The sequence below is a fragment of the Dermacentor silvarum genome, chromosome 8, assembly GCF_013339745.2.
Source record: "Dermacentor silvarum isolate Dsil-2018 chromosome 8, BIME_Dsil_1.4, whole genome shotgun sequence".
NCBI classification, from domain to species: Eukaryota; Metazoa; Arthropoda; class Arachnida; order Ixodida; family Ixodidae; genus Dermacentor; species Dermacentor silvarum.
The window spans coordinates 20796500-20823844 of record NC_051161.1 but is presented as its reverse complement, the minus strand read 5'-3'; the positions used below and the strand labels follow the sequence as shown (position 1 = coordinate 20823844).

Below are 27345 nucleotides of genomic sequence, written 5' to 3'. Positions count from 1 at the left end.
AAGGAAAAAAATGATATACAGATATACAGAAGAGGCACGGCTCCGTTGCAAGGCGACACATGGCCGATCGTAGCATATACGCGGAGGGGGCCATTCTGGAACGCATTGCAAAAAACTAATTCCTCTTATGTGTTGCACACCAATAAATATGCACCCAATCCGCGCTGCCAGCGCCGAGAAATGGTAATATTAGAGTTACAGAATGGGTGGCAAGGGGAGGGAAGCGCAGTCGAGGACGGTAGAAAACTAGGTGGGGTGATGGAATGAGAAAATTTGTAGGCGCAAGTTGTAACCAGCTAGCGCAAGATAGGGGTAATTGGTCATCGCACGGAGAGGTCTTCGTACTGCAATTGACATAAACATAGGCCGATGATGATGTAAGCATTGCTTCAGTGAAGTGACTGTTTTCATCAATGTACCACGCATCTGGCGTGTGTGTGTTTATAATGATAAATATATGGACAAAAAGAAGCTCAGTGATAAATTAACAAAGTTGCAGATACCATGCGTTCGATAACTTTCTTGTGCGCGTGCGATTGTTCAACGAGTCAAAACGCAGCTCCCACTATAATGGGAACTGTAAATTGACATAGTTTCGGTTTCTGAAACCGCACCAAGCATAATCAACGGCAGAGTGACGTCACAAGACATTTCATGAGTCCTTATTGTGTGCACGAAATTATTTTCACTGTGGCGTCATAATATAGATTCTCTGACGCTCTTGACGCAAATATGCGAGCACTAACTTGTGGAACTGCGCGAAATGCGTAACACCCACCCGTACAAGGCGTACGTGCCACTACCGGCTTGTGACGTCGCACTGAACGTCTGCGCTTGAATGACTGAGACTACTGAGAGTAATAAAAGAAATGGTAGTTTTGTCAGAAGGCGAAGCATTGAAAGCGATAGCAAGGTTTAACATTGCGGCGGTTGCGCTAAAGGCGTCTCAAAAATCTGGCACGATATTCGGGGCACCGCCAGCGGCCGCGTTGCAGGCGTGGCGCCCCAATGGTACACGAGACGTCATCGAAGGAAAACCATGGTGAGCGCCAAAGAAATTGAAGGATAGCAGATTTACTCCCGTTTTCAGAAAAGCATCTTAACTTGAAGCCCATTCTTGACTTGATATAAATGACGCCTGGCGTGAACGTGCCCAGAACGCTCATTGCGTTTCCCTTGGCGCGTTCATGACAGGCGTCATTTAGATCAAGTGAAGCATGCGCTTCAAGTTATTTAAGGTGCATTTCTGAACACGGCGGTTGCTTGACGTGTACTGTCCGTACCGCTCAGACCATTGTACATATGTAACACGGTGTGGTGTGCACACAGCTGTACAGCAGCCAGTAACTCACGCTAGCTATTTGTGCACAAAACGCTCACGCCAGCGGCAGAAGGTGGAACGCTGCCCTGGCTCTGCTGCAGAGCTGATTTAGTGGGGCTGAATGGTGTCTCCACTTGGCTCCGTCGCTTTTGTATATAGCCAAACGCACTGCGCGACTCATATGGAGACCTTCGGACACTCCACTGCGTGAGCCGCACATGCGCTTGATACCATGACAGCACGACGACGCCAACAGCAATGGCACAAACGTGCCTCGAGCGTCCGTATAATTGTTATCGCAAAAAAAAAATATACTTAGAACGAATGAAAAGCTGGTGTGTTCGAAATTTGACGTGCGCTCTATGTCTATATATAGCTGCGACCTTTCTATCGTCCCAAGCAAAGAAATCGCAATTTAGATAGCGGTATCATTCTGCTTATTTATTGGTACAGCCCAATTTTTAGCTCAAAGCGCTAATTTTCATGTACAAAACAATATTGATTAATGCGAAAAAAATTAATATACAATTTATCCCACAATGCAGTTGTAGCGACAAGATATGTCCGTATATATATCATTCCTTCCGACAACAATAACCATCGTTCGCGGAAATTTCACCCCCCCCCCCCCCTCCCAGATTCGTCCATGTCGTCCATTCAAAGTTAAACCAAGTGGAATTGTGGTAATCCATACAAAAGATATTACGGGGCAAGGAATCGGCGAAATCGAATTCCCGTGAAGCCTACACACTCAGCCTCCGAGTTTCAGCACTGCATTCGTCTCACCTCCCACCCCTATCTGTCTCTACTTATTCTTTGCGGCGACCTCAGATGTTCAGCGCAAATGTTGGAGCGCGCACGCGCTCGACCGCTGCGCCAAGTCCTTCGAACTTGGTGTCCGAACACTTACTTGATGGGACTTGGTTTGTTCTTCGGAGACTTTGAGTAAGACACGGACCCATCCCTACACAGATTGAAGCAGAATAATCGAAGCACGCGTTGCATTAGCTGCTCTTGGAACGTTGCAGTAAACAAGCACAGTACCACATTTCAAGTCCCCTTTCTTACATCATGCGCTTGAAACATGCGCGAAAATTGTTGAAACACCAGCGTCGTTTGACACCGCTGGATGAAGGCCAGCCGGGTGAAAAAAATCTGAAAACACTCACACCGCTCGCGTAGCGACACACAAGAAAGACGCACCTGCTGATCAAGGTAGATTCCGTGCTGTGGCTGTCCATGGTTCCAGAATATGTCGCAGGCACAAACAACAGCACGAAGTACTGGGCGGAACGTAGAAGTGCGACACGGCGACGCAAGTATGCGTTCACAACACGTGATTGAGTTACAGCGTTCGCGTGACCCGCGGCACCTGCTCGCCCGTCTTCGGCTTTCTTTTTTATCCCTTCCACGAAGCTCGCGCACCTTCGAATGCGGGCGCGTGCCTGCGCGGTGCGATTCTTGTTTCGTTGCTGTTTTGGGTTTTGCTTTCGCATTTCACTGCAGGACAATGACACAGAGTGCATATACGTATATCTGCCGCATACAACATAAAACAACTTGTTGCACTGCGTTCGGCACATATTGAACGATTCAAGCTTTGCCCGCGAGCTTGAGCCATTGTTTTCACACTGTAGGCCGTAAGCAGTAGGAGAAAATGATATGGTAACATTTGCAAGCGCAAACTGAAGAAAGAGGTGGCTTGAAGTTTTTTTGTAGCGTTTTTTTTTTCTTTTTCTCTTTCATTGCGATAGCAATTATATGGACACTTCAAAGCAGATTTCTGCCATCGGCGTCGCCATCGTCATCGCCGTCACCGTGAGGTTCCGTATGACGTCAACGGCGATAAAATCGTCGCCGCGCTCCGGACGCTGTATGTGCGAGTGAAAGGGCGCGAGGGACGCGCGCTTTCACGGGGAGCGAACGCACGTCGGAGAGCAAACGCGCGTTCTGCGCCGTGCTCCCTGAAGGGCTGCAGAATTAAGCGTTTCTTTCCTCCTTTCCATAATAGAGAGCAAACGCAACTTTTTCCGTCGCGCGAAAGGCTGTGGAGGGACGGGAGGCGACGTTTAGCTGCGGCACCAAATACGTATATATATATATATATATATATATATATATATATATATATATATATATATATATATTGCGAACGCGGGCAAAACGCCGACGGCGTCGACAACAGTTCTGCGCGTTGCTGGTGCGGCTGCATGTCCAAGTTTCTAAAGCTGATAAAACCACTATCCTTACTCCGTATAGCTCTCTACTAATTTGCTATCGCAATTGGTGCTTCGCCTTTCGGGTGAAACTGCGACAAAATTTTTACTTTTCTTTCTTTCTGTCTGTCGTCTTTCTTTCGGAAATTATTTTTTGATGTCTTGCAGATATTTAACAACTACTTTTGCGGCCACGTAACACTTCGTGTTTTTCTTAATATTTCCCGGGAGAAATGCTTTTGGGAGCTCGACTCACATGGAACGTTGCGATTCTACTTCAATGTATGATTCTTTTCTTTTTATGTGCTATTTTCGACTAAAATTTGCCTTCCTGAGTTCGCTGCGTTTCTCTAATACACGGCACCCTGTTGTACCAGCATGTATGTATGTATGTATGTATGTATGTATGTATGTATGTATGTATGTATGTATGTATGTATGTATGTATGTATGTATGTATGTATGTATGTATGTATGTATGTATGTATGTATGTATGTATGTATGTATGTATGTATGTATGTATGTAACACGGGATATTAACATCGCGCAACATGCTACACTTTCCTTACCTTTCTCCGGATATGCGAACCGCATACGCGCTGTCTTGCTGCTGCTGTTGTTGTACTACTACTACTACTACTACTACTACTACTACTACTACTACTACTACTACTACTACTACTACTACTACTACTACTACTACTACTACTACTACTACTACTACTACTGAATGAATGAATGAATGAATGTAAACGTCGACATCTGTAACAGCACGTTATGGTGCAATTGTATCCGTTGTTAAACAATACTACTACTAGTATAGTAGCAGTAGTATAGTAGTATTGTTTAACAACGGATACAATTGCATCATAATGTGTTGTTGCAGATGTCGACGTTTACATTCATTCATTCATTCATTCATTCATTCATTCATTCATTCATTCATTCGCTCTTCTTTTTAAATTTTTTTTCCCACCAGAATTCAATGGCGGGCTTTGCTTTCATGTTGCTTTAGCTTATCATCATTGTGCCATTCGAGCTTGCATTAGAACACGCCATAACTGGCCATAACTGGCCCTGCCAGTACTGACGAAATCTTCCTTCGCCTGTTCAACAAAGTTGCTATACGAACTGCCATCCTGATAGTTGTAGACCCGCCACGGTAGCTCAGTCAGCTAGGGCGTTGCGCTGCTGAGCACGTGGTTGCGGGATCGAATCCCGGCCGCGGCGGCCGCATTTCGATGGAGGCGAAATGCAAGAGCGCCCGTGTGCTTGAGTTGTAGTGCACGTTAAAGAACCCCAGGTGGTCAAAATTAATCCGGAGCCCTCCACTACGGCGTGCCTCATAATCAGAACTGGTTTTGGCACGTAAAACCCTAGAAAGAAGAAGATAGTTGTACGGACGTTTCGCACGTAGGCACCCCTTAAATAAATGACAAGGATCTACCAACGTTTCTGGCCGGGGCCTTTATTCCACTCCTTTTTAGACAGCCACGTCCGATGTGTACACCGCGCATGCGTGAAATGCGTAGAGAAAGAGAGTGTTGCTTCGACCAAGAGTTTTGTGATGAAGACAGAAAGGAAGAGCTCTCGTGTTAAGTAAACAAGTGGGGAATAGCGTTCTTCTTTTTTCTTCGTTTCTTTTTTCGTTTCCTATTTTCTCGGGGAGGGCATTTTGAAGTATTTGTCAAATCGGACATGTGTGTCCTAACAGCCTGCAGGAGCAATGTTTGACTGCAGTGGCGATTAAAAAAAAAAAGGGGGGGGGGAAATAAAGAACTTTAGCCCCATTTCTCAATTTTTCACGCGGTATCAGTTCTTCATAGTTGCACGTGCGCAGCAGATTAGTGATATCCACCGTCAGGGCTATTTCGTCGGACATTAGGCGCAGCGGAACAACACAAACACGATAACAAGAGTTGCAGGTATTCCATAGCTTTGGCCATTGCGTTCACGCTGCCTTGCCGTTCCTAACGATCGAAAGAAACTGCCATGCCAAGGCGTCAATAAATGAGAATGTGAGAGAGTGCGATCAATGTAATGTGCCAAAACGGCATCGAGAAGGTCAAAACGTAATTTTGTGACAAGAGTTTGCCGCTCTCGACTGCTCAGTTCAATCCCGCGGCAAGAACAAAATGAATGTTGGACTTTTCTGATATGTCTGAGCGCTGACGATGGCGGCACTTGATAGCCGATCAGCTGTCTTTGTAACCACGCCACAGGTGTGTAGGAGTGCAATGTGCAACACAAGCGAATGAAGGTACGCGCTCCGCCAATATGAAAGGGAACACTTCATCTGCCTTGAAACAGCGATTCTTGAAGCCGTGCAGGTCAAAACCTCACTCACTGCTATTTGTTATTTCGTTCACCTGTTGAGGAATCCCGCTCATGCAACTTTTTTTTTTCTCATCGTGAGCATACTCAAGGAAAGTTAACCGCTTTGATCGCTGATTCGGTGTTTCCTTTTATATTGGCGCACCACGTGCACCGCGTGTATACAAAGCGACATGCGGCCACACCACGCGACGAACACGTGACCATGCTGCTGCGGTAAAATAGAGAACGGAGCGAGATAGGTGGAGAAATAAACGCCGCAAGATGCGCAGCAGGGCATTCCAGGTCGCCCTTGACTTCACGGTAGATAGAGACCTCTTCAGCCGATCCGTGCCGACTGCGGACTGAAGAGGTCCGCACGGATGGTACGCGTGTACCCACATTGAAAGACAGTGCTGGACGAATATCCACTCCTCCCGTCTGCTTTCACCCTGCCATCGAGCTGGCCATGTTCGTAACTCCAGCCGCCCTTTTCTCATTTTCCCTACTCTCCCCGATTTATATACCGCAGTTAAGGTTTTACTATAGAGTGAGATGATAGTTACGGCTGATTTCACCCAGTAATCACTACTCCGCTCCCCTCCAGATTCAAGGAGAAGCACGCACTAAAAAAATAAGGGTAGGTAGGCGAACAGCTAAAGCTCTTAGATAACTTCTTGTCATAGTGCTTCCTAATCACTAGCAGACTTTCGCAAACAGAAAGGAGGAACGTAAAGAAAGCGAGCACAGGAGAATCGCCTGTTGTGCACCGCAAACAGCTAAATATACCACAGGGGCGAGCCTTTGCATGGAGGACAAAGGCGGTAGTCAATTTCTTAATTTCTGATTCGTTGACCTAACCCAGTGATGGCCCCCACTGATGGATGAGTTGAAGGAGAAAAAACAGAACTAAAACGGCGACGACACGCAACGTATTTCCGACGTCAGCGTATGCGCGTCGCGCGGTAATACTATAGTACTACATGCTACCGCTATGGCCGGAATGCATACCATATGGGTCCGCTTTAAAACCATATTCGCAACTAACACGGTCCGGTTGTGCATGATCATAGCGATGTCGGCGTACAGCGTAAAACAGACGCGTCGACGCGTGGTGACGCTTCGTTCAAAAGGCGTCAGAAATACGATGCATATGGTTACCATACATAGCAAGACATCAAGAAGACAAAACGCGAACATGATGAATTCTGCTGTCGTCAGTGCCCAGTTGAGAAAGGCGACAAACACAACCAGATGCCCCTGTGCGAACCTGGAACTCTTCGAGCAAACCTGACCCAAAATTCATGTTGGGCAACATATGCATGCACATGAATAAAGCGTTCCGTTCCGCGTTCGGCACTTGTACGTAGTGCATATTGTAGCTGCGGTGTCAGGAATGACCATTGTTGAACCATGTCAAGCAGCGTACCACAGGAGGGTTTTTCAAATGACGAACTTCTCCCGGGTGCTGTATTTCGCTGCTATTTTCCACTGAACCAGCTTTATCGAATGAAATAATATATGATCCAACATAAGCACATCATCTATAAGGTGTCCCAGCTAACGTTAGCCAAGCTGTTCAAAGAAAAAAAAAGATATTAAAAAAAACGGTGTGCAAGATACGGTTTTAAGGTCTACGGTTTTCGGTCGTCATACCTCTAACGACTGAAATCCTAGGTCTTATAATCGTACCTCGCAGCGTGACTTCTTAATCTTTTTTTTTTCTTATTTGAATAGCTTGGCTAGCGTTAGCTGCATGGGACAGACGGTATAGTGATAACATCGCACTCAATTGTGGTGCTTGCTTCTTTTTGGCATTTCCTCCATCTGGATGGGAAGTCCGGTCTGACGCAGGTTTGCTCGAAGACAGTTCTGGGCGTGTCACACGATGAGATCAAGCGCTGTACCTTGGAGCTATGTACAAAATTTCGCGTACACAAAGTCATCGTCTGTCTTCTCTTCCGTATGGCAAGGACGAGATGCAGCTACAAGCGCTTCGACCATGCATGTTCACATGTACAGGCGCATGCCAATTCCACTCTTGGGGTCTTCCTGCACGCGTGCCTCGTCGTCGTATCCTTCGTATGGAGGAGGCTTCTGCAGGTAGTCGAGCAGGAAGGGCGGCAGCCGCTTGTGCGCTGGCAGGTCGTCGATGTGCAGCTGCGGTACCTGGGACGCCACTGACGGCAGGGTCTCCTCCTGGCGCGACTCGCGTTCCTGGAGCTCGCGGTAGTAGGACACGGTCACCAACAGGAAGTATGTCTGCGGGACACGTGATTAGGAATGTGAGAAAAAGTATAAAGTGAACTGCATCTACAATAGAACACTCGCAGCCCTTTAACCGAGAAAACGAGACACGCAAAGGAGCAACTTACCCTAGTCAAGACGATGAACAAAACCGGTATTAGGGTGTTGAGGGGTAACGGCGCCTAGAACAAGAAGATGCAACATTGTAAGAGAAATAAACTTCGAAAAACTGAGTTACGAGAGCATATAGTATAAACGCTATGAGAGAACCTGCTAATTGAACTCACGGTCTCATAGCGGCGACAGGAGAGCACGATAACTGCCGACATGAGTGCTGGCGACACGATGCCGCAAGTTGTGAGTCCTATGAAGGGTAACAGGAGCCAGCGACTTTCCTGCAGAAAAGCAGCCGAAAACGCGAAAGTCATTCACCTGAACTGAATTGAATTCTGGGGTTTTGCGTGTCAAAACCACGATTTGATTATGAGGCACGCCGTAGTGGGGAACTCCGGATCAATTTTGACCACCAGGGGATCTTTAACGTGCCCCCAATGCACGGGACACGGGCATTTTTGCATTTCGCGCCCATCGAAATGCGGCCGCCGCGACTGGGATTTGATCCCGCGACCTCGTGCTTAACAGCGCAACAACATGGCGTCTAAGCCACCGCGGCGGGTTAATCGTTTCACCTGTCATTCAATTTTGGCTCCATAGGTACGTAGTTCATGGAGCCGGCAAAGCAGCCACCATTGCCGCCAGAACGCAAGAGCGCGGTGAACAAATATGCAATAGCGAGTACTCCACAGTTTCTCATTAACCATGACGAAAATCCCATAAAATTGAAAAATAAAACAACGCACCGTATTCGAGCGCATTTCTTGCCATCGCACTGTGTGCTGTGAGCTCCATTGATGTTTTAAGAAAGCCATTCAGACGGCATGTACAATAACGGCGATTTAATCACCCATGGATTGCATCAACACATCTTTCGCATCTGCGCCGAACAGTAAACGGCGGCTCTTCACGCTCTTTACTGAGGTTTAGTAAAAGAATTACCGTAAAAGTCCGAGATATTACCCACGCCATATTGGGCGTGGGTAATAAGCCCTTTCTGTTTATTTTCTGCGATTTTCTGCTTTGCATAAACATCAAAAGGTAATTATTTCCCAGAAGCTTCCTGCAAGACACGGCCAACTTCGTGGAAGAAGCGCAGGCAGATAACACCGGAAGAATGGCGCATGCAGGATATTGGCCTACCTCGATTACATCTAGTCCAATGGCGCCTGACGGCGCGTAGAACGTTACTCCGCAATTAAGGTTAACTGTTCTTGAAACGCTGCAAAGTTTTCCAACAAGAAGTGAACCCACGACTTATTTTCACTTGACCTGCTACTTTTGAAGCAGAAAATGAGTGTCAAAGTGTGCGTGCATGTATACAGCTATGTAGGACTCAAATCATGGACGTGCTTCTCTCTAATTCGGATGGAGCACATAACTAACAACTTGCAGTATTTTTTGACCACTGTTTCGAGCTCACCCACCCTTTTTTTTTTTTGGAGCAGAGAACACTACCTTTGGTGTCGTGTAAGATATACTTTGATTTTTTTTAACAGTTTATCATTGTAGACGTGACACGATGATTGGAGAGGGCGCTTTGGCAAACATGTGAGGTAGCGAGACAGTCATGAGAAAAAGTGGCACAGTTGACGCACCAGTGTGGTTGCCTTGATGGCCAGCCAGGAGGACATCATCTCGAAGAGCAGGATCAGGCCGAAGCCCAACATGGCCATGAACTCCACGACTGGCGAAGCGGCTGCACAGGCATGGGAACATATATAGGGAGGCGCCGTGCAAGTTCTTGCTAGGCGCATACCTTGTGACAAAAGGTGAGTAGTGAAACGTTAAATGTTCCACACTAAAAAGAAACAGTGAATCGGTATATATACTTGTGCTGGTAGATTAATCTTTCAGCACACTGTTTTCATTTGAGGTGTAGAAGAAGAAATGCTTTATAGAGAAAGAACGAAGAAAGAAACTAGGACGGTAAATATACTTCTCTTTCGCGCTGTTTTCTTGTTTCAATACGACTTAGCAGACTTATAAACATCCAGTTCTAGTCTGCACTTCTTCGGAGCATAAAAATATTTATTATTAAAAAAATTAAATTATGGGGTTTTACGTGCCAAAACCACCATCTGATTATGAGGCACGCCGTAGTGGGGGACTCCGGAAATTTTGACCGGAGTCCACATAAAACGTGCACCTAAATCTAAGTACACGGTTGTTTTCGCATTTCGCCCCCATCGAAATGCGGCCGCCGTGGCCGGGATTCGATCCCGCGGCCTCATGCTCAGCAGCCCAACACCATAGGCACTGAGCAACCACGGCGGGTAATATTTATTATTATAGCGGAAAAAATGAGGCCGAACTGCTTCCACCCCCCTCTTTTTTTCTCTTCTTACTTTAGTTTCTCTGTGTAAAAACACACCTCTAAGATATTTTGCTGCTTCTGCTCTCTCAGGATTTCTTCTGAATAATGAATTAAAAATAACAGCTAATAATGACCAGCTTGCCTGCTTCCTTTTTCTTTTTATTCTTATGCGGGAACAGCAAAAACAACTTGTTCATTGATTTATTGCCGAAAAAAAAATGAAGATGAGAGCCAGACAGAAAACGCTTAACCTTGCACTCGGCCGCGCAACGCTTGAAACAGCGAAGCTGGGCGATTGTAGCCCAGCATTTTCCGTAAGTGCGCGCGAACTTTTCATCTTATTACTCATGATGAGGAAAATTTCTTTTCGCGCGTCTCGAACTTACGCGTCCGTCACTGCGCGTTGCAATGCCGACACCACGTTGCAGCAGACCTGCTCCGTGAATGCGTCTCTCTCTCTCTCTCTCTCTGTCGCTCTCACAGCGCGCAAAACCTCTTCACCCAAGTCGCCGTCAACCATGGGTTGGTGGCCATCTAACACGGAATCGTCCACACATGCCTTTTGACGAAATAAAGTTTTCTCCATCCATCCATCTTCACCTCGCAGAGCACGAGCGTGCGAACGCGCCAGCTGTGGACGAAGACGACGACGCTCGAACGCAATTATATGGTTCGCATAAATGCATGCTCTGCAAGCGTGGCTGTATTGTGCATGTTTGCCCAATTTTTGAACTTTCATTGGACTGCCTAGCGTGTGTGAATTTGTTTTTCATGCATGTATAAATGTAACGCAACTAATTTTCGCATATAACTACTAATGATTCCTAATAATTCCATGCAATAAAGGAAAAAAAAGGCTGTATAGCCTAGTGGTTACGACGCTCGCCTTGGGACCGGGGGTACGAGGGTTCGAATCCCGCCTAGGCGAGAAAGTTTACTTCCTTTTATTTCTTCATAGTTTCTTGATACGAACCACAAATTACGGCTGGCTTAAATAGCTTCGCTGTAAAAGTGTAAAGTGCAGATCACACATGGCTAGTCGATCGTCATCACGGCTGTTACGCGGACTTTATATGTAAGTCGAACCCGAATATATCGAATCTGAAAGGCATCACAAGAAAGTTCGATATATAGGTAATTCGATATGCAATATAAAAATTTTTACAAAAATTTCCAAGGGGGATTTTACTGGTGTTCGTTATGCACAATAATTCGTTATATGTGGGAATTCGATCTATCCGGGTTCCACTTATACCATTCTGAGCACATATATCTACCGTTCGACCAACGTCCAGACATTCCGAAGCTTAGAATTTCTGGACCATGACGTCAATGATGATGTGTGGTGTTTTATGGCGCAAGGGCCACACCATGACGTCAATCTAGCGGGTCCATGGATTCAAAAGGGAAAGCTGGCAGGCAAGCGGCGACGCTTATCCCAGTCAGGGACCAAATGAGTTCTGCGGGAATCCGCAAGGTGTGGGTAAAAGTGCGAAAGCTGCCGTTATCTGCCAGTCAATCATTCCCTTGAGAGCAAAGTGAGATAATTAGTTCCTGTATAGACGCACGGTTACTCTCCCATCGTATTGCGGTATAAGTGTTACATAAAAAGCAATAAAGCGTCTCATAAAGGCTGGCCTACGTTTAGATAGGTGGACTTATCTTTGTTAAAGGCATTAGACAAAGATAGGTCCACCTATCGAAACGCAGGGCAGCTTTTTTGAGGCACTTTATCCCTGTTTTTTGAAACTTTTACACCACAGTGTGCTACCTCATCTGCTTGCCCCCTTCTTTATTTTGGATCTCTTATAATATTGTACGTCAAGTAAATGTTTTGGGAGACGCGGCTAGAATATACAATACTCCTGCTGGGAGCTAAATATTACAATAGGCACGTTTTCGCTTTGAAAATTTCAGCGGATATTCGGCGTTACCTCGCGTAAATTTGTGTAAGGAAGCCTTAATTGCGCGTTTTTGATCTTCCCAAGCTCGACAATGAACCACACACCTGCGAGCTCTATTGTCCTTAAATACCCTTTCCCTTTCATGTAATGCGGTCATACTTTCAGGTACTGAGACCATATATCACCTCAGTGAGGCAGACATTCACTGCGGCCGCATTTCGATGGAGGTTAAATGCAAACAAACATTCATATGCTTTGATTTGTGTCCAAGTTAAGTAATACCAGGTGGTTAAAGTTAGTACGGACGCCTTCACTATACGGCGTTCCTCATTAGCCACTGTATACATTTTCGGGACGTCAAAAGTCACCAATTAATTTAAGGAGGACACAAATCTGAGATCACTCAAGCGCTACATAAGGTCCCTATATCGGCATCAGACCATCTATAGCCCAAAAGTATGTACTCCTGAGGATGGGGAGTTGGGCTAGCTGGTATTTCGATCTCGTAAGCAACTTCAAGCGCAGGAAAGACGAGTGAAGAAGTTGTGTTGTGTGTCACATTTTCGTATATCGTCTTTCCTCCATGGGTTCTAAATTGTTTACAAGAATGTACTCCTGAAGTTCATAATTTCAGTTCCCTTCGAGTTCCCTTCCGCCCTTTCCTCTCACTAAACTTTCTTCTGACCCTGTGAGTCTCCAAGCGTTTTGTTGTCTACAGATGCCGTTGATCTGTAGCGAGTGCAGTGAGAAAATGTAAAATGTCGGAGCCAAAAAAAAAAACAAAAAAAAAACTGTACTTTGAGTCAAGAGTGAAGGTGCCTTCAAAGACCACGTTAAATGTTTGTGTACTATTTGTCGGCTACGTGTTTTAACTACACTACCGGAAGGGGGCCGTGAAGAAAACGAGCAGAGGCTTGCCGGCGTGTGCGTGGCAGCGCTGTTCTTAACCGCGTCCTCGGGTACGCTCAAAACGACCTCAACCCCATTCAGCGAATGCACACGCATTTCCGAGTTTACCAGTCGGCGGTATATTTCGCTCGGGAAATTGTAGCCCACGTATACACGACTGGCAAAACAGAGATAAAAGACGCGTCGACGTTTGCGGTGCACCATCGCACGACCAATCCTGTGAGCATGCACGCTCGAGCGATACACCGGCGCGCAAGTGGCAAAAGTGGGTCGAGCGCTCACGTGTCACGTCGAATCCCAGGGACCTGTTGATAGATTCGAGGAAGCCGTGCTGGCGGTACAGAGAGATCATGTAGGTAACGAACAGCAGGCTCGTCGAGAACTGAAACGAGGCCAACAGAGAACATCGGGTCAAGTGATTCGCCGCGAAGGTGGTTCACTGGCGCGAAGACAGCGTATATCTGCTTCGCCTGATTAACTATAATTCACGTTATTGTCTCGACGAGAGAGAGAAGACAGTTAAAGAAAGACGTCGAAGTTAGCCACGGTCGGGCCCAATGGGCTACCTTCGACTGAGGGAAGGAGAAGTGACAAAAAGGAGATGAACAAAAGAAATGAGCGGGCGCACAGACCACCTGATCCCCACGCAATCAGAGAAGGCCAATCAAAAATCAGATGTCTTCCAGAGTCAAATCCATGCATACTGTAATTGCTTTCTCTGCAGATGACAGCTGATGTCAAACTAAGTCTTGAATCATTTTATCTCATGAATGGTTGGTCGTTTGCCTACAGCCGAAAGAAGCTCTCTGGTTGTCCTGGGGGAGCAGAGATGCAACTTTGGTTGCTTGGTTCACTTGCTTGTTCAGTCGGGTTTTGTGGCGCGACTAAAGGCAACTGAGGCTATACTTTGCACCAAGCACAAGTTATATTCTAAGTTAAAAAGTAGAACTGGCTTATGTGGATGCGAACAGTTTATTTACTTAAAGCTTATTGAAGAACGGTGGAACCACCAAGTTAAGGGTCAGAAACAATTCCACTCATCTTGAGCTGAGCATTTCGTGAATTGTGCTGCCCCATGTGTTGAAGAGGAAAGCAAAACGAAATGGGCGCAACGAAGAACTTTTGCAAACCCGAGCGGCAGTAACTCAATGTCAACGTTTCCAGTTACGTATATTAGACATCTACGTTTAACAGTAGCGCTAAGACGGAAAGCAAGTGGAAGAAAGAGAAATAAACCATCACTGCTCCTTCTTCCCGTTGTGCTTCGTCTTTTTCGCGTTATACACCTAAATATCGTAAACCTATACCAACTCCCCAAATTTCTGCTTTGGTATTCGACGTCTATGAGACGTTCTCGCTTAGACGTAAAAATAGTTACCAATGGTTAGACATAATGGCTATACATAACCTAACATTCCATATTTATTAAACAACTGAAAAGCATGCCACAGACTGGCGTTGTCGTCGGGGCCCGCGATTAGTTTTTCAACGGGCAGATTCAGATCCCAAACAACCCCGCTGTATCTGCACTACCACGTTTTGTTCTGAACAGCTGCGGGCGAAACAAGTTACGCGAGCGAACGTCTGCCGGGATCACTGAACCCGGCGCCCCGGTGTGCATACAGACCTGCCACCGCTGACCCATGGCCTGCCAAAGCTGTGTTATTCCCATGACAGCTAGGAGAGTGAGGTAACCACTACACCTTGAGACGCCCATGCCATTACACTGCGGTTGTTCTTGTGATTCAATATGTTAAGTAATTGCTTTGGGAGCATGCAATTCATACGCATACAACTTCTGACTGGCGCAAAATAGAGTGTCACGCGCGCACTTACCTTTTCAAGGAATATCGCATTATCAAGAGAAGCAATATCAAGGGACATTAAATTTTTTTTTTCATTCGGCAGGATTTGCCGTAAGGCATAAAGAATAAAAGAAACCTTAAATAAAAGCTTCCAACTCTGCATCGTGCAAGAACTGCAGCAGTTTCTTTGCAATCTTGTTGTCCATCACCCAAAGGTCGTAGTTTCTTAAGTCTTAAGTCTTAAGTATGATCACCCGCGTTCCGAGGACACATCCAAAGCAGGTGTCGAGCATCTGACGTTGTCCGAACACTTGGGGCATGTTCCTTGCTCATCTTTTGTCGGTCCCCAAGCACAAAGCAAATGTGCGTCTCGGTGTTAATTTGCATAACAAAACTTTGATGACCTGTTCTTGTGAAATAGTTTCTGCACTGAACCACGCGGCATCGTGTTGTTCCGTGTGGCCAAAACATTTCGTGCTAATGCAACCCTCTCGCATTTAAGGAACGTCTGCAACTTGAATCTCTGAAAGTCGCTTTCACGGGTAACTTTGTGTTTGCTTACATTCTAGTAAAACTGCCAGTATTGCCCGCGAACCTGCAATATGCCTAGTTCTCTTTTCCCAAGCTTTCATTAAGTCATTTCCGCCATTTTATTGGCATGTGTTCGCGGTAGAGTTCATAGCTCATAGCAGATCTTTTCCCCTAGCAATGCAAATCGGATGGATTCGTCTCATCGCTGCCAGTTACTTGGCACGCGATGTTGTCTTCTCGTTTCGATTTTTCATTTCTTCGTTTTAAATGTAACACCATACATGTTATCGTAAGTTCGGCTCGTGCCATCTATGGAATGGTGCGCTTCTCGTCGCCTTATCGTGAATATTGCGGAAATTAATTTGTACAAACTCCTGTTGTGAGGCCTTTATTTATTGGATGTGTTGTGCTAGCGCTGTAATTTTTCCTGTGCACAGCGCCCTTCAGTGTCGGTGTCGCTATGTGTTCTTTGTTTTTAAAATATGGTGCTCCTTTCTAAACGAAATCGCCACGCTCCCATTTTCCCCTCTACACCTGTCTTTCTCTTCCCGCCCCTTTATCGGCGCTTCACGTAGTGCACATATGTACTGAGGTGAAGTTTAGCACACACAAAACATTATCAACAACACATAGGAAAATATAGATACAATGCCTTAGGACATACCAAGCTGTGCCTTAGTGAGACATTAGAGAGATAAAAAAAAGTAAAATAGAACTCTAACTTGCATTTCTTCTTCTAACAATCAATCTAATCCAGGGTTACCAGAATAGGCTAATAATAGCGAGTTGGCGTCAAAAGTTTCCTTTTGGCTATGTGGCTGTATTTGGGCTACATTTCCTTCTGAGAACTAATCCTCCACTCTTTCAGCTCGGATGCCCTATAGAGTCACTACATAAGCTACGCTGATGAGGGGGTGGATCATCCTTTTAGTCCGGATGATCGTTTGAAGTTGTCCATCGCATACCAAATTCGGCGGCAGCAAAAATGTAGCAAACCATAAGTGGGCCTGCCAATCACTATGTACCTTGCTTTGCGGATAATTCAGCAAAGTTGCATTTGCCAGTTTGTTAACATTCTTGTTTCTGAGGTGCAGCTGCCATCTACTGCACTGCATTGTGTCTTGTAATCTATTGTATTGTTTTTTGTATTGTGTTGCGTTGTGTTTTGTAAAATTGTCATTAGTTATAACTATGCTGAATGCATACCATTGCTCAGCACGTTTATTGAGTGACGCTGTTTGTGTGCGTTTTTTTTTCAAGCTTTCTTTATTTATTTTTTAGAGAAGTAAGAGACTGCATTTCTCACGAAGTCCTCCTCTACCTTATCACAAATTTGCCTGCGAGCCTGCATTGTTGCACTTCTTGAACTAGTGCTGCGAGTGCGAGCACAGGGAAAGAGTGAGACATGACATCTTGTGTACACATATATGCGCATGTATTTCAAGTTCCTCCTTGAGACTGCCGGATAATGCCACAATAAAACATCGGGGCGAGTAACCCTGAATTAACAAATACTCCTGTGCAAGAACAGGAAACTTGATTTAGCGCCTTCTTGGGGGCTTATTAAGTGGCCATAGCGCAAGCCTCTAGTGAAATCTCGGCCTCGTACGTTCCATGAAAGAAACTAATGTGTACTATTTCCTTAAGGAAAACAACTTAATATACCTAGAATCACGTCACAAAAAAAAAAAGAAATTTGCCTACTTATGAGCTACTTAATGTTTTCGCTCTTTGGCTACTGCGGGGCTATTACGAAGGCCGAATTTGGCGATCTGTGGTTGGAGTGATCTGGTAACCATGGTAACCATGCCTATTACACCAAAATTAACGAAAATAGTGTTTTGACAGAATACTTTATCAGTCTAAACTGATTACGTGTATCTCTTTGGTATCCTTCAGGGCGATCGGCCCAGGTTGTAAACGCCCCGTGACGTATGTGATCATGCTGTTGATAGAACTCACCAGTGTTATGGCAGCTGCGTAGCGAGTGCCTCTCTGAAGAGAGCACTTGAAGAAGCCCGTCCTGGGAGTCATCTTCTCTGCTTCACCCTGAAGCGAAGAAGAAAAGCTTGTCGCGCGGTCCAAACACGTAGGGAAACTGGAAAACACTCTTCTTTTTCACAGAGACTGACCTTTGTTAATACATTTGCTAAATGTAGTTGTTTTATCACAACTATGATCAAGGACACCAGCTATCGGTGCACTGCGCTTACACTCGATCACGTCGTCGGGAAAATTCTAGGACGGATATGACTTTCTATATAGCAGCGCAAGGATGGTCCTAGAATTTGACCACAACGTGATGCACCTACTATATATCTGTGACGTTATTTTTCCTAGAGTAGGCGAACTAAATTTTTTTCGGAACTAAATGATCGAACGAAAAACAAACTTTATTAAAGAGAAGGAAAGACTCCAACTTTTTCCTTTGATTCCCAAACGAACTTTATCAACGAGCACTTATATCGAGCGGCACCAAAGGCGCCTCAGAAGAAGCAAGGGAAAGGTGGCATAAACGTGCACGGCACGCAAAATATGAAAGATGAGTGGAGAAGGAAGATCGATAATGCTATTCTGTTCTTCAATAATACTAGCTGCCGAAAGAGTTGGTCTATTTGCATTCTTTAAAATAACATAGCGAGAAGATGTACACGAAAGAACGCGTCGTCCAATTTATCGCTTTCGTTTACCTTTTTTTCCCCCCCTTGCTTTTATGCTTCATTCAAAACACTGAATCTCCAAAGTCACTCTGACGCTAAGCGGCGCGGTTTTAGAAAAAGGTCATTCGCTTCGTATCGGCAGGCAAGTGGACGTCAGTGCGCGTAGCAAACGTCGTATTGAACAGGAGTGCAATATAGAAGTGCACATGTACACAGCGCACACAGCAAGGAAACGGTTATACGTATATACCTTGGAACTGCACTGCGGCGCCACGCGGTACAGCAAGCGAAACCAAGATGCGCTGCTGCGCTTCGGCGGGCAATGAAACTTCAGTGAGCGGTCGCTGCGCCCCGAATGCGTTCGTCGCTTTAAACGCGAGCAGCCGCGGCCACTTGTGCAGGTGATGAGAAGCAGCTGCCACCGTCGGTCGGGACCCCGTGTGTGCAACGGAACACACGCAGGCGACGGGCAAAAAAAAAAAAAAAAAAAAAGCTGGCGGCCCCGATTCGCTCTCTCCAGTCATGTGTAGAGCAGTATATGCATACATACCCGCTAAATGTGTACGGAGCAGGGTATCGGCGGTAAAAGAGATGTGAGCTTGAAAAAAAAAAAAAAAAAAAAGGTGGAAAGCGAAGTGGAGAGAGAGAGAGAACAAAAGAGGAAAGACGGGGAGGCCGAATAGATGATGCGTTCGGTTTGCTACCCCACACTGGGGGTAAGGAACACGGGCAATAAAAAGAGCGAGAGAGGGGTTTGGTGAAGTCGACCGGTTGCGATCAAAAACACATTTTTCTTTCCGAAAATTCGCTAAGCAATGATGATGGTGATTTGCTCAGAATGTTGTCTTCGTTTTATGTTTTAATTGTTCCTAGACGTCTTCCTTACCACATATACAATATGTTGCTTCACATCATTACCTCCTGCGGTGGCGAGTCCACAACGATCGGAGTGTGAGAACAGAAAACTGGTGCTGAGCCGTGCTCCCTCAAGGGCTGCAGAAGATAGCGCCAACCTTTCCCTTTCCCCACGAACCACTTACTACTACAGAAAACCACCGACTGTCTAAAGCGCTAGCAGATCTCAAGATTCTGCTTTGGCTATAGAAAAGCAGCTCTGATGCACTCAGGTGGCTCAGTACTAGTAAGCAAGCTATTCAGAAGTAGCGACAAATGGAAGCGCATATATCCGATTGGGATAAAATGAGGGAGAGGAATTGAACTTAGCCAAGGTCCCTTGAGTCAGAGCAATTCATGCAGTGGCCATTTACATCATTAGAAATGTATAAAAAGGTAACTAAAGGTCGCGAAGACCCCAGAAAGGCAGTTGCTAAGGTGACTAAAACTCCCTAAATATAACGACTTTCTCGTTATATTTAGGGAGTTGGAACCTCAAGTTATTGTCAGGGTTAAGTGATCTGCAACCGGTATGCGCCTCAACTCTAATGTCTAAAGATCTAGGACGCATACGCAAATACCAAGAAAGTTACCAGAGGCAGCATCACACGCGTAATGCGCAGGTAGTGGGTTCAGCCTCCACCGGCGGCAAGTTGCGTTTTTCGTCCGCTCTCATTTTCCATTGCCCTATCATTTCTACACTTCGATTAAGAACCACAGGTAATTTCCCACATGCTTTCCTTGTTTTCAGTACATACGATTGTGACAGAAAAAAATCGAGTCCCTCGGTTCCCATTCTTCTCGCTGACTGCCAAACGTTTGCTCATAGGGTTTTTCGTCATTACTTTAATTATATCCTAGTTACTACTACTGTCATCACTACCATCACCACCGCAATCCCTAAATAAGATCGCCCTGTCTGTTCCGCGCCAAACTTTAGTGTGAATCCGAGATTTTTTTTCTTGTGTCCCAGCTATCACGCAGCACGATTTAAAAAAAGAGGAACGGCGTTACGCGAAGCAAACCTAGTGCGTATTGTTTCCAGTACAGTGGAGTAGCCGCCAGTAATTTTTTCGTTACTGAGATTTAATTAGCTAATTGTAATTAATTATCTAACTCGAGAAGTACTGTCCTAATTATCAAAGTGTCAATGAGAAAATTGTAGAGCAACATGAAGAACTCCAGATGCAGCTTTCTGTTGCTCAATACGTGCTACATAAATTTGTTTTTCCGAGCACGAAAGAAGCCCACGAATACACGCAGAATTGCCGCGCGACAGGTCCCTCGAGGCATTTTGCGTGTATTCGCGGGCTTGTTTCACGCTCGGAAAAACACTTTTATGTAGCACGTACTGAGCAACAGAAAGCTATATTCGGAGTTTTTCATGCTGCTCTACAATTTTCTCATTGACACTTTGACAATTAGGACAGTACTTCTCAAGTTAGATAATTAATTACAATTAGCTAATTAAATCTCAGTAACGGAAAAATTACTGGCAGCTATACACTCCACTATATTGGAAACAATACGCACTATAGGTTTGCTTCACATAACGCCGTTCCTCTTTTTTAAAATCGTGCTGCGTGATAGCTGGGGCACCCTGCCTGTATACACTAATACTATGCCCAATTACACATTAAGAACTAGGAATTTCGTTAAGACAAAAGCCAGAATAAACTATGCGGCCCTCAGTTATTAAATCGTCATGCAGGTCCCTACTTTGTTGGATGATAAGCCTGATTCATTTGACGTCATAGAACAATCTTGACCTGTTTACATTTTCAGAAAAAAAAAGGAAAAAAAAAAGCCAGAGTAAGTGTAATTTCTAGATAGGTAGCTGCCATTTAGTCGCTTAATTTTTTTCTTGAACGGATCGCCGAGGTTTGCAATCGCATGTGCCGCACAATTCTCGCTTTTCTTGCTATTTTTCTTTCCTATTTTCTTGCCATTGTCATAGGTTTTTCTGGCTGTAATTGCCGTTACACTATGATACAGAACACTACATATGTCATATTTTCGTGCTCTTTGTGTGTCATTCTGCAGCTCGCTGTGTACGCGGCACTAAGAGCCCAGTCTTTCTGCTCCAGCGCCATGACAGTCATGCTTTTTGACCTATCGTCAGAACTTAAATAGACTTTAAAGGCTATTCTAACAACGCAACTCATTGAAAATGCAGCGAAAAGTGAAGGACCGCGATGATGTTGCCTTCGCTTTATGAAGCTTATTTTCCTGTTTCATTGCTTCATGTTGCTTGAACGAACTTAAGTATACCGTCCATGACGCTCTCATTGCTCCTCCTGTTTAGGAAACCGCGGTCGCCCTTTAGTATTCTTGGAATACATGCTTTTGAAAACAACACTCTGCTGCTGCGCATGGCGCAGACGGATGATTTTCCCCGTACTATACAGTAATAAATAGAAAAAAATTCTTCCCTCAAGAAGTAGGTCGCGACATGGTGTCGAAAATATTCTTGGACGTTGACAATTTTTTTCAGTACATGATTCGAGAGAGAAAGAATATGAACCGAGGATGGTTAACCGGAAGAGGGTAACCGGAAAAGCGTGCCAAAGGTAAGAACATTACAACGAATATAATTTTTGAACACATGGAATTCTTTAACCTGCAGTCAATACAGGGTACACGGGCGGTTTCGCATTTCGCCCCCATGGAAATTGCGGCCGCCGCGGCCGTGATTTGCTCCCGCGCCCGGGTTTAACTTTCCACTTCCCTCCTCCTCCGTTCCACTATCGCGCTCGGCGCGACCAGCGCGATCGAGGCGCGATATCGACAGTGGCGCCGCCTGTGTCGGGCCTGCCCTGGCAGCTAACGCGCTACCAGAGGAAATCCGAGGAAAACTTCGATCGCGCCCTGCGGAGAAGTTTTTGAGGCGCGATTTTGCTTCGTCAGTCAGTAACTGGTCTTAATAATGCCGTTTTGGAAGTAGCAACGCGACGATGCGAGACGGCGCAAATATCATAGTGCGCAGCAAGCGTTTGCGCACGCCGGATGAAAAACAAAAAAAGCCTTTTGCACTCGCATTGTCGGTTGTGGCAACTTAAGGTGCAGCAGCATGCCATCACAACAAAGTTCTTGTCCCTGACACGTTTGATCCGTTTGTAGGTACAGCACTTTCGTCGCACAGGCCCGAGAATGGCAGTCGGAGCGCGCTGGAAAGAAAAAAATATACAAAAGCGCAACGCGTGCTCCCACGTGACACGGATTGACCAATGGGGGAGCGGAGGAGGTTGCGGCGACAGGAGGCGGCAAGGAGGAAACGCCGGGGAGAGCGCGGTGGCGGCAAGATCTAAGAATGGCGCTACTTTTTATATATGGGGGTGTTGGTGCGAGGATAAGAATTGAGATAAGGGGGGAGCGGGATGTCACGAAGAAAAGCCTTGTCGCTTCAAACGGATGTCGCCAGTGTAGACGCTCTCCTGTTGATGGCGAATCCGGTGGTGAGGAAAGGGTGTATATAGATCTATAGACGGACACAGTGACAGGATGAGCAATGCCATACACGGCAGTGTCTGAGACAAGAACAGACTTGCTTATTTCGTAACAAGATTTAGGTACATGTACCAGCTCTCGTTGTATTGTTATGACGCGCTTCACTATACGCGTCTGTCTTGCCCTTACTCTGTCGTCTTACATATCTTCGTGCACATGTCAAAGAATTTCTTGAGTTGCAGCCAAGTTTTGTGTTGAACACAAAATCATCGTGAGGCTCAGGCTGCATTTAAGTAGGTGTAAAAAATCAAAAGTAAAGCATGGTGTACCATCGGAAACAATTAAGTAAGACGACCAACTGATAAGAAACATACACAACGAAGGCAAGATCGCGTAACATAGCGAAGACGAAGACAAAAAAAAAAAAAAGAAATTAAAGATCTGCCATGGTTGCTTAGTGGTTTGCGTGCGTTAGCGCTTCTAAGCACTAAGCCGCGGGCTCAAATCGCGGTGGCCGCATTTTGATGGGGGCGAAATGCAAGAACACCTGTGCATTGGGTGCACGTTAAAGAACCCCAGGTGGTCCAAATTAATCCGGAGTCCCTCACTACGGCGTGCCTAATAATCAGATCGTGGTTCTGGCACGTAAAACCTTAGGATTTAATTCTTAATAAAAAATTTAACCTTGTCTGTGATCCTTTCTTTTTATGCTGGCCACATATGAGAATTTTTCTTTCTTGCTTGCTTTTTCGACACAGTGGGGTGTCTGTGCTAACCATCGTCGGCTAAGTGTATAGCGTCGAGTGGCAACATTTAACAATCATAACTGGAAGTGCGTCACTCAGATTGCTACACATATTCCTAACGCGCCCACAAAATATTTTTTTTTTCGGCTCAGGTTCAACAGGAGAACGTTTCTAAAGTTCACAGAGACGCGCCCTTTCACTTGACAGCCATGCGCTTCTCTACACTCTGCGAGTCGCACTTTCTTGCAGCTTGTTTTCTTCAAAGTTGACTCATCACAAGACTGTCGCAACAAAGTTGAACCAGTTCATCATGTTCTCGCGACAGCTTCATTGCAAGTACCTAGCTGATGCTTTCCGTGATGGGCAGCCGCGGTTATACGAATCACGCGATATCTTACAAAACCAAGGAATAAAACACGCCACGTCTTTTAAATCCACAGTTGTCTAAACTCTGAAGTTAAAACCAACCGCACCACAAGGTATAGCGTTGTATAGCTATGAGAAATGACTGAGCAATTCTTCCACTCATTTTCCCCTTGCATGCATATGCTTTGAACGTAGTCGTCAACTGATATTTCGCCATTGCTGTTCTCGCGAGGGGGCTCTGTTCTTTCCATGCCTTGTTGCGCCATTTCTGATTAAATCACACTGAAAATCACACCTCGAAGCCCAGTGTCATCAAGAAAATTTCGCCTTCCAGCAGAGATCGCATATTCTATAAATCTGCTCTTCATTTTGTTCCTTGTTCAAACGGAGTTCACGAAGCTTATGCCTCCGACCTGAACTATACTGATTCACATTCGGTTCAGCGGTCTGCCGGCTCAGCGGTAGCGCGCGAGCTAAGCTCATCCCTCGCTCGCGAACGATCGCAACGGTTGTATCCGCTCAGTAACCAAGCTAATCTGCAAGAACCGAGCGCATATTTGGCACGCGCTGACACTCACGAGGCAGCAGTGTGGTGACGCTTCGATGATGATCTGAAAGGTCAAGGCACAAACGATGCGACACGGTGCGATTCCTTCTTGGCTTTGATTCAGCGGGCGCCGCGGCAGCGTCGGCAGATTCGTCGTCGTTCACCGCCGGCGGAAAGCAGCGTCGGCAGGCGGAGCACTTGTTAGGTGCGGCGTTTCCTTCAAGACGCAGCTGCCAGCTGCTGCGCACGGTTCGGCGCTGCTGCCCAGGACGCGCACTCTCGAGCAGCTGCGTGCGAGCCTCCACGTCCGCGCAGTTCGGTCGGGCGCGCGGCCGCCTCACAGAGGCCAGGGCGCCGCCGAGACTGCCCACACAATGGCCGCGTACATCCTCGTCCGCTCGACCATCGTCGTGATCATCGGCTTTTGTCCTTCGCGAAATTAAACTAGAAGCGATGACCGCAAAAAAAGAAAATCGCTGTCACCTGAACCACCTGCTTGCGATGATGCCATATCAACATCATCATAATAATCATAATCAACATCATTATCATCGTCACCAGCAGCGCAGTTTAGCGAAATTGTGGGGCAACAAGTATACTGAACTCAAAGTTCTTGGCTAAAACGCTAAAGCAGTCCGTGACGCACAAACGGCCTTGCGTATTTTTCTTCATCCAGCACACGCGTCTTGGTGATCGTTTGCGATTTCTCCCGCCGAAATGTCCCGCCCCAAAACACCCAGTGTTAATAATGTCTGTCGTGATAACCGCATATAGTATATCTGACGGCAAGGATTGGTAAAAATGCCAACAGCTATAACATGCTACGCCACATAGCGACAGATGATGACTCGCGTTTGGCGAAGTGCGCAATATTTCAGTCTCCACAGCAAACAATGCAACTGACCACAATAAAAAGATGAGTAATGTTATCCGAAAAGAAAAGGTTGATTTGAGTTACCTTGCTCAGTATGAAAATTTTCGGGCAAACAGAAAACACGAGCTGCGGCTTTCCGTAATGGTTTGTTGTTGCAAATGCACTGGTATCCATTGCTTGAGCAGGCATATAGACTTCCAAAACTGGCGCGCATTCTAAAAGGTTTTCCCGTCCCGCGAAACATGTTCGCGGTTCTCCGCAGCGTTCCCTTAGTATGCAGTGTTTCGGTCACATCACATAATTCTGGCCAGAACGCTGACTACTCGTATTCGTTCAAGGTGGGAGTTTTCAAATGAAAACCTACTTGATGCTTGGAGAAATTTGACGGAAGCGTCCAGAGATGCCGACAGCTTGTTTACGTTACCTCGATGAATGGTTGCCATAAACACGGTCTCCGCGTGATAGTCGCCGGTTCCTGAGTGCTGCGGATGCGGTCGCCGAAGATAATGAAAAGCTCCTAAGACAACCGTTCCTTGCAGCATCGCTAAATGACAGGATAAGCGCAGTAGCGGGCACCATGCCCGGACCGCAGTTATCTTCATTCTCACTCTCACCTCTACACAGTTCACGCATTTTTATTTTTCGACAATGGCAAAGCAGATATATCAAAAATGATATGTTAACGAGATTAAGTCCATACAGAATAAAACAGTACGTTTAAATGTCGTATACGACAGGAAATTTTCACCTTCTTTTAACCTTTCTATAGTCTGAACATGACCCCATTGTCAACACATCGCCACAATGAAAGCTTAAAGTGTCTGCATACCCTAACTAACTCGTCACACTGTACCCGCGTAGATAAATACATAAAGTTCGCTGAACTTTCACGTACCCGTAGCTCTCGCTATCTAAACCTTTAACATTTCAGCCTAAAACCGACATGCATAAACAAAGTTCTTTTTCACCTTTAACTATAGAACGTTGGAATGTTCTGCCTGGAGATGTTCTTCCATTGCTATTGGCAATTTTTTTGTTATCTGCACATATGTCATGGTTTTCGCACTCGGGCAATAATTTGCCACATCGGAGCTGCGGTGTGTATAAATAAAACAAATAAATAAAATAAATGTTGACCTGAGCAAAGCACTAGCCTGCTAAACTGCATCGGAGGAGGGGAAAGAGAGAAATAAAGAGAAAATGGAGGAGGATGAAAAAAAGAAGAAAACGCCGAGATCACGACGTGGAAGCATGCAAAAGTAATGAGCAAAATGTAAGCAGTGCAATGACACTCTTTGCTGCTGTCCAACGGCGAATCTGTGTTTCAAAAGATAAGTGGGTAGTAGCTGCAGCGTTTATCATGTTGACTACTTTGAACGTCTACTAGATACAGGAGGTCCCAATTCAGTATACGACTCTGGGACCTCCTTAATTATGTAACTGTGTAATAACAGCACATGGGATAAATTAAATATGATTCCGATGACAAATACAAATTTTTCACTCCCCTTGGATTTCGAAAAGCTTTCAAGCAAGGAGTGTTTGTATATATGCCACACTTTCGCTGCTTCTCGCTGAGTCCTGCAGGTTAGAAATTAGAAGAAGCGAGCATCTAAATTTACAAAGAATGTCACGCCGCCTTCTACTGTATAGGGGTGCTTATACGCCAGTGCCTGCGAACACGCGGTGTCGGGCACCCTTATTCCAGGCCTGTAAGCAGTCTTAATGACTTTACTGCGTCTGCGATGAGTTGTGCGCATGGAAATGTCCGATGTTGTCAACAGATGGGAGAAAGCTGTAATCCAGCTACCTGTTCCTCTATACCCAAATAATGTATTTATCTGCATCTATGTAGGGGAAAGGCGGAGGCGGGTAAAAGCCGCACTCACCTGGCCACGCACTCGCCTGAAAACCTCCCATTGTTTGACTTCTACATAAGAGCTTTGGAATAACGGGAAAAGAGCAGGAGAACGTGACACATGTAACGTGTAATATCGTTCAGAACGCAGTGAAATGATTTACCAGATCCTATCGCTCAGAACCAACGGCGCGATTATTTCGACTTTCAAGCTTCAAACGGATGCTTGATTCTTGTACTGTACCAGGTATGGTCGTGATTACCCGCCGTGGTTG

General features: G+C 45.7%; 2 protein-coding genes across 8 annotated transcripts in view; both read right to left on the bottom strand.

The window, feature by feature from the left end:
* Window positions 1-3294, bottom strand: part of LOC119460765 (myotubularin-related protein 9-like) — a 49562-nt gene extending 46268 nt beyond the window's left edge. The window contains exons 1-2 of one of the 4 annotated variants that reach the window (XM_049673077.1): window positions 2525-3294; window positions 2232-2285 (exon numbers count right to left, since the gene is read on the bottom strand). In XM_049673077.1, coding sequence (XP_049529034.1) covers window positions 2232-2285; window positions 2525-2904 — 434 coding nt within the window. In that variant the 5' untranslated portion in view covers window positions 2905-3294. The remainder of the gene's footprint in view (window positions 1-2231; window positions 2286-2524) is intronic. The other 3 variants (XM_037721848.2, XM_037721849.2, XM_049673078.1) reach the window with 3 other exon arrangements.
* A 1700-nt stretch (window positions 3295-4994) lies between these two features.
* LOC119460767 (uncharacterized) lies at window positions 4995-25761 on the bottom strand. Of its 4 annotated transcripts, none has more exons than XM_049673222.1 (7): window positions 25637-25761; window positions 17641-17727; window positions 13625-13724; window positions 9811-9911; window positions 8386-8493; window positions 8227-8280; window positions 4995-8113 (listed from the first exon to the last, which is right to left on the bottom strand). In XM_049673222.1, exons 2-7 carry the CDS (start codon window positions 17710-17712, stop codon window positions 7862-7864), a joined length of 687 nt encoding a protein of 228 aa, XP_049529179.1. In that variant the 5' UTR covers window positions 17713-17727; window positions 25637-25761; the 3' UTR covers window positions 4995-7861. The 4 variants fall into 4 exon arrangements, with proteins under 4 accessions (XP_049529179.1, XP_049529178.1, XP_037577782.1 ...); XM_049673221.1 differs by having other exon boundaries at window positions 25577-25715; XM_037721854.2 differs by lacking the exon at window positions 25637-25761 and adding an exon at window positions 24370-24635.
* Window positions 25762-27345: the final 1584 nt, after the last annotated feature.

Excerpts from the sequence above, each read along its gene's own strand:
- LOC119460767 (XM_049673222.1), bottom strand. The coding sequence starts at position 17,712 with ATGACTCCCAGGACGGGCTTCTTCAAGTGCTCTCTTCAGAGAGGCACT. Across the intron at positions 13,725-17,640 it reads ACGCAGCTGCCATAACACTG|TTCTCGACGAGCCTGCTGTT; the intron begins GTGAGTTCTATC and ends GCCTCGTTTCAG. Across the intron at positions 9,912-13,624 it reads CCTGGGATTCGACGTGACAC|CCGCTTCGCCAGTCGTGGAG; the intron begins GTGAGCGCTCGA and ends ATGCCTGTGCAG.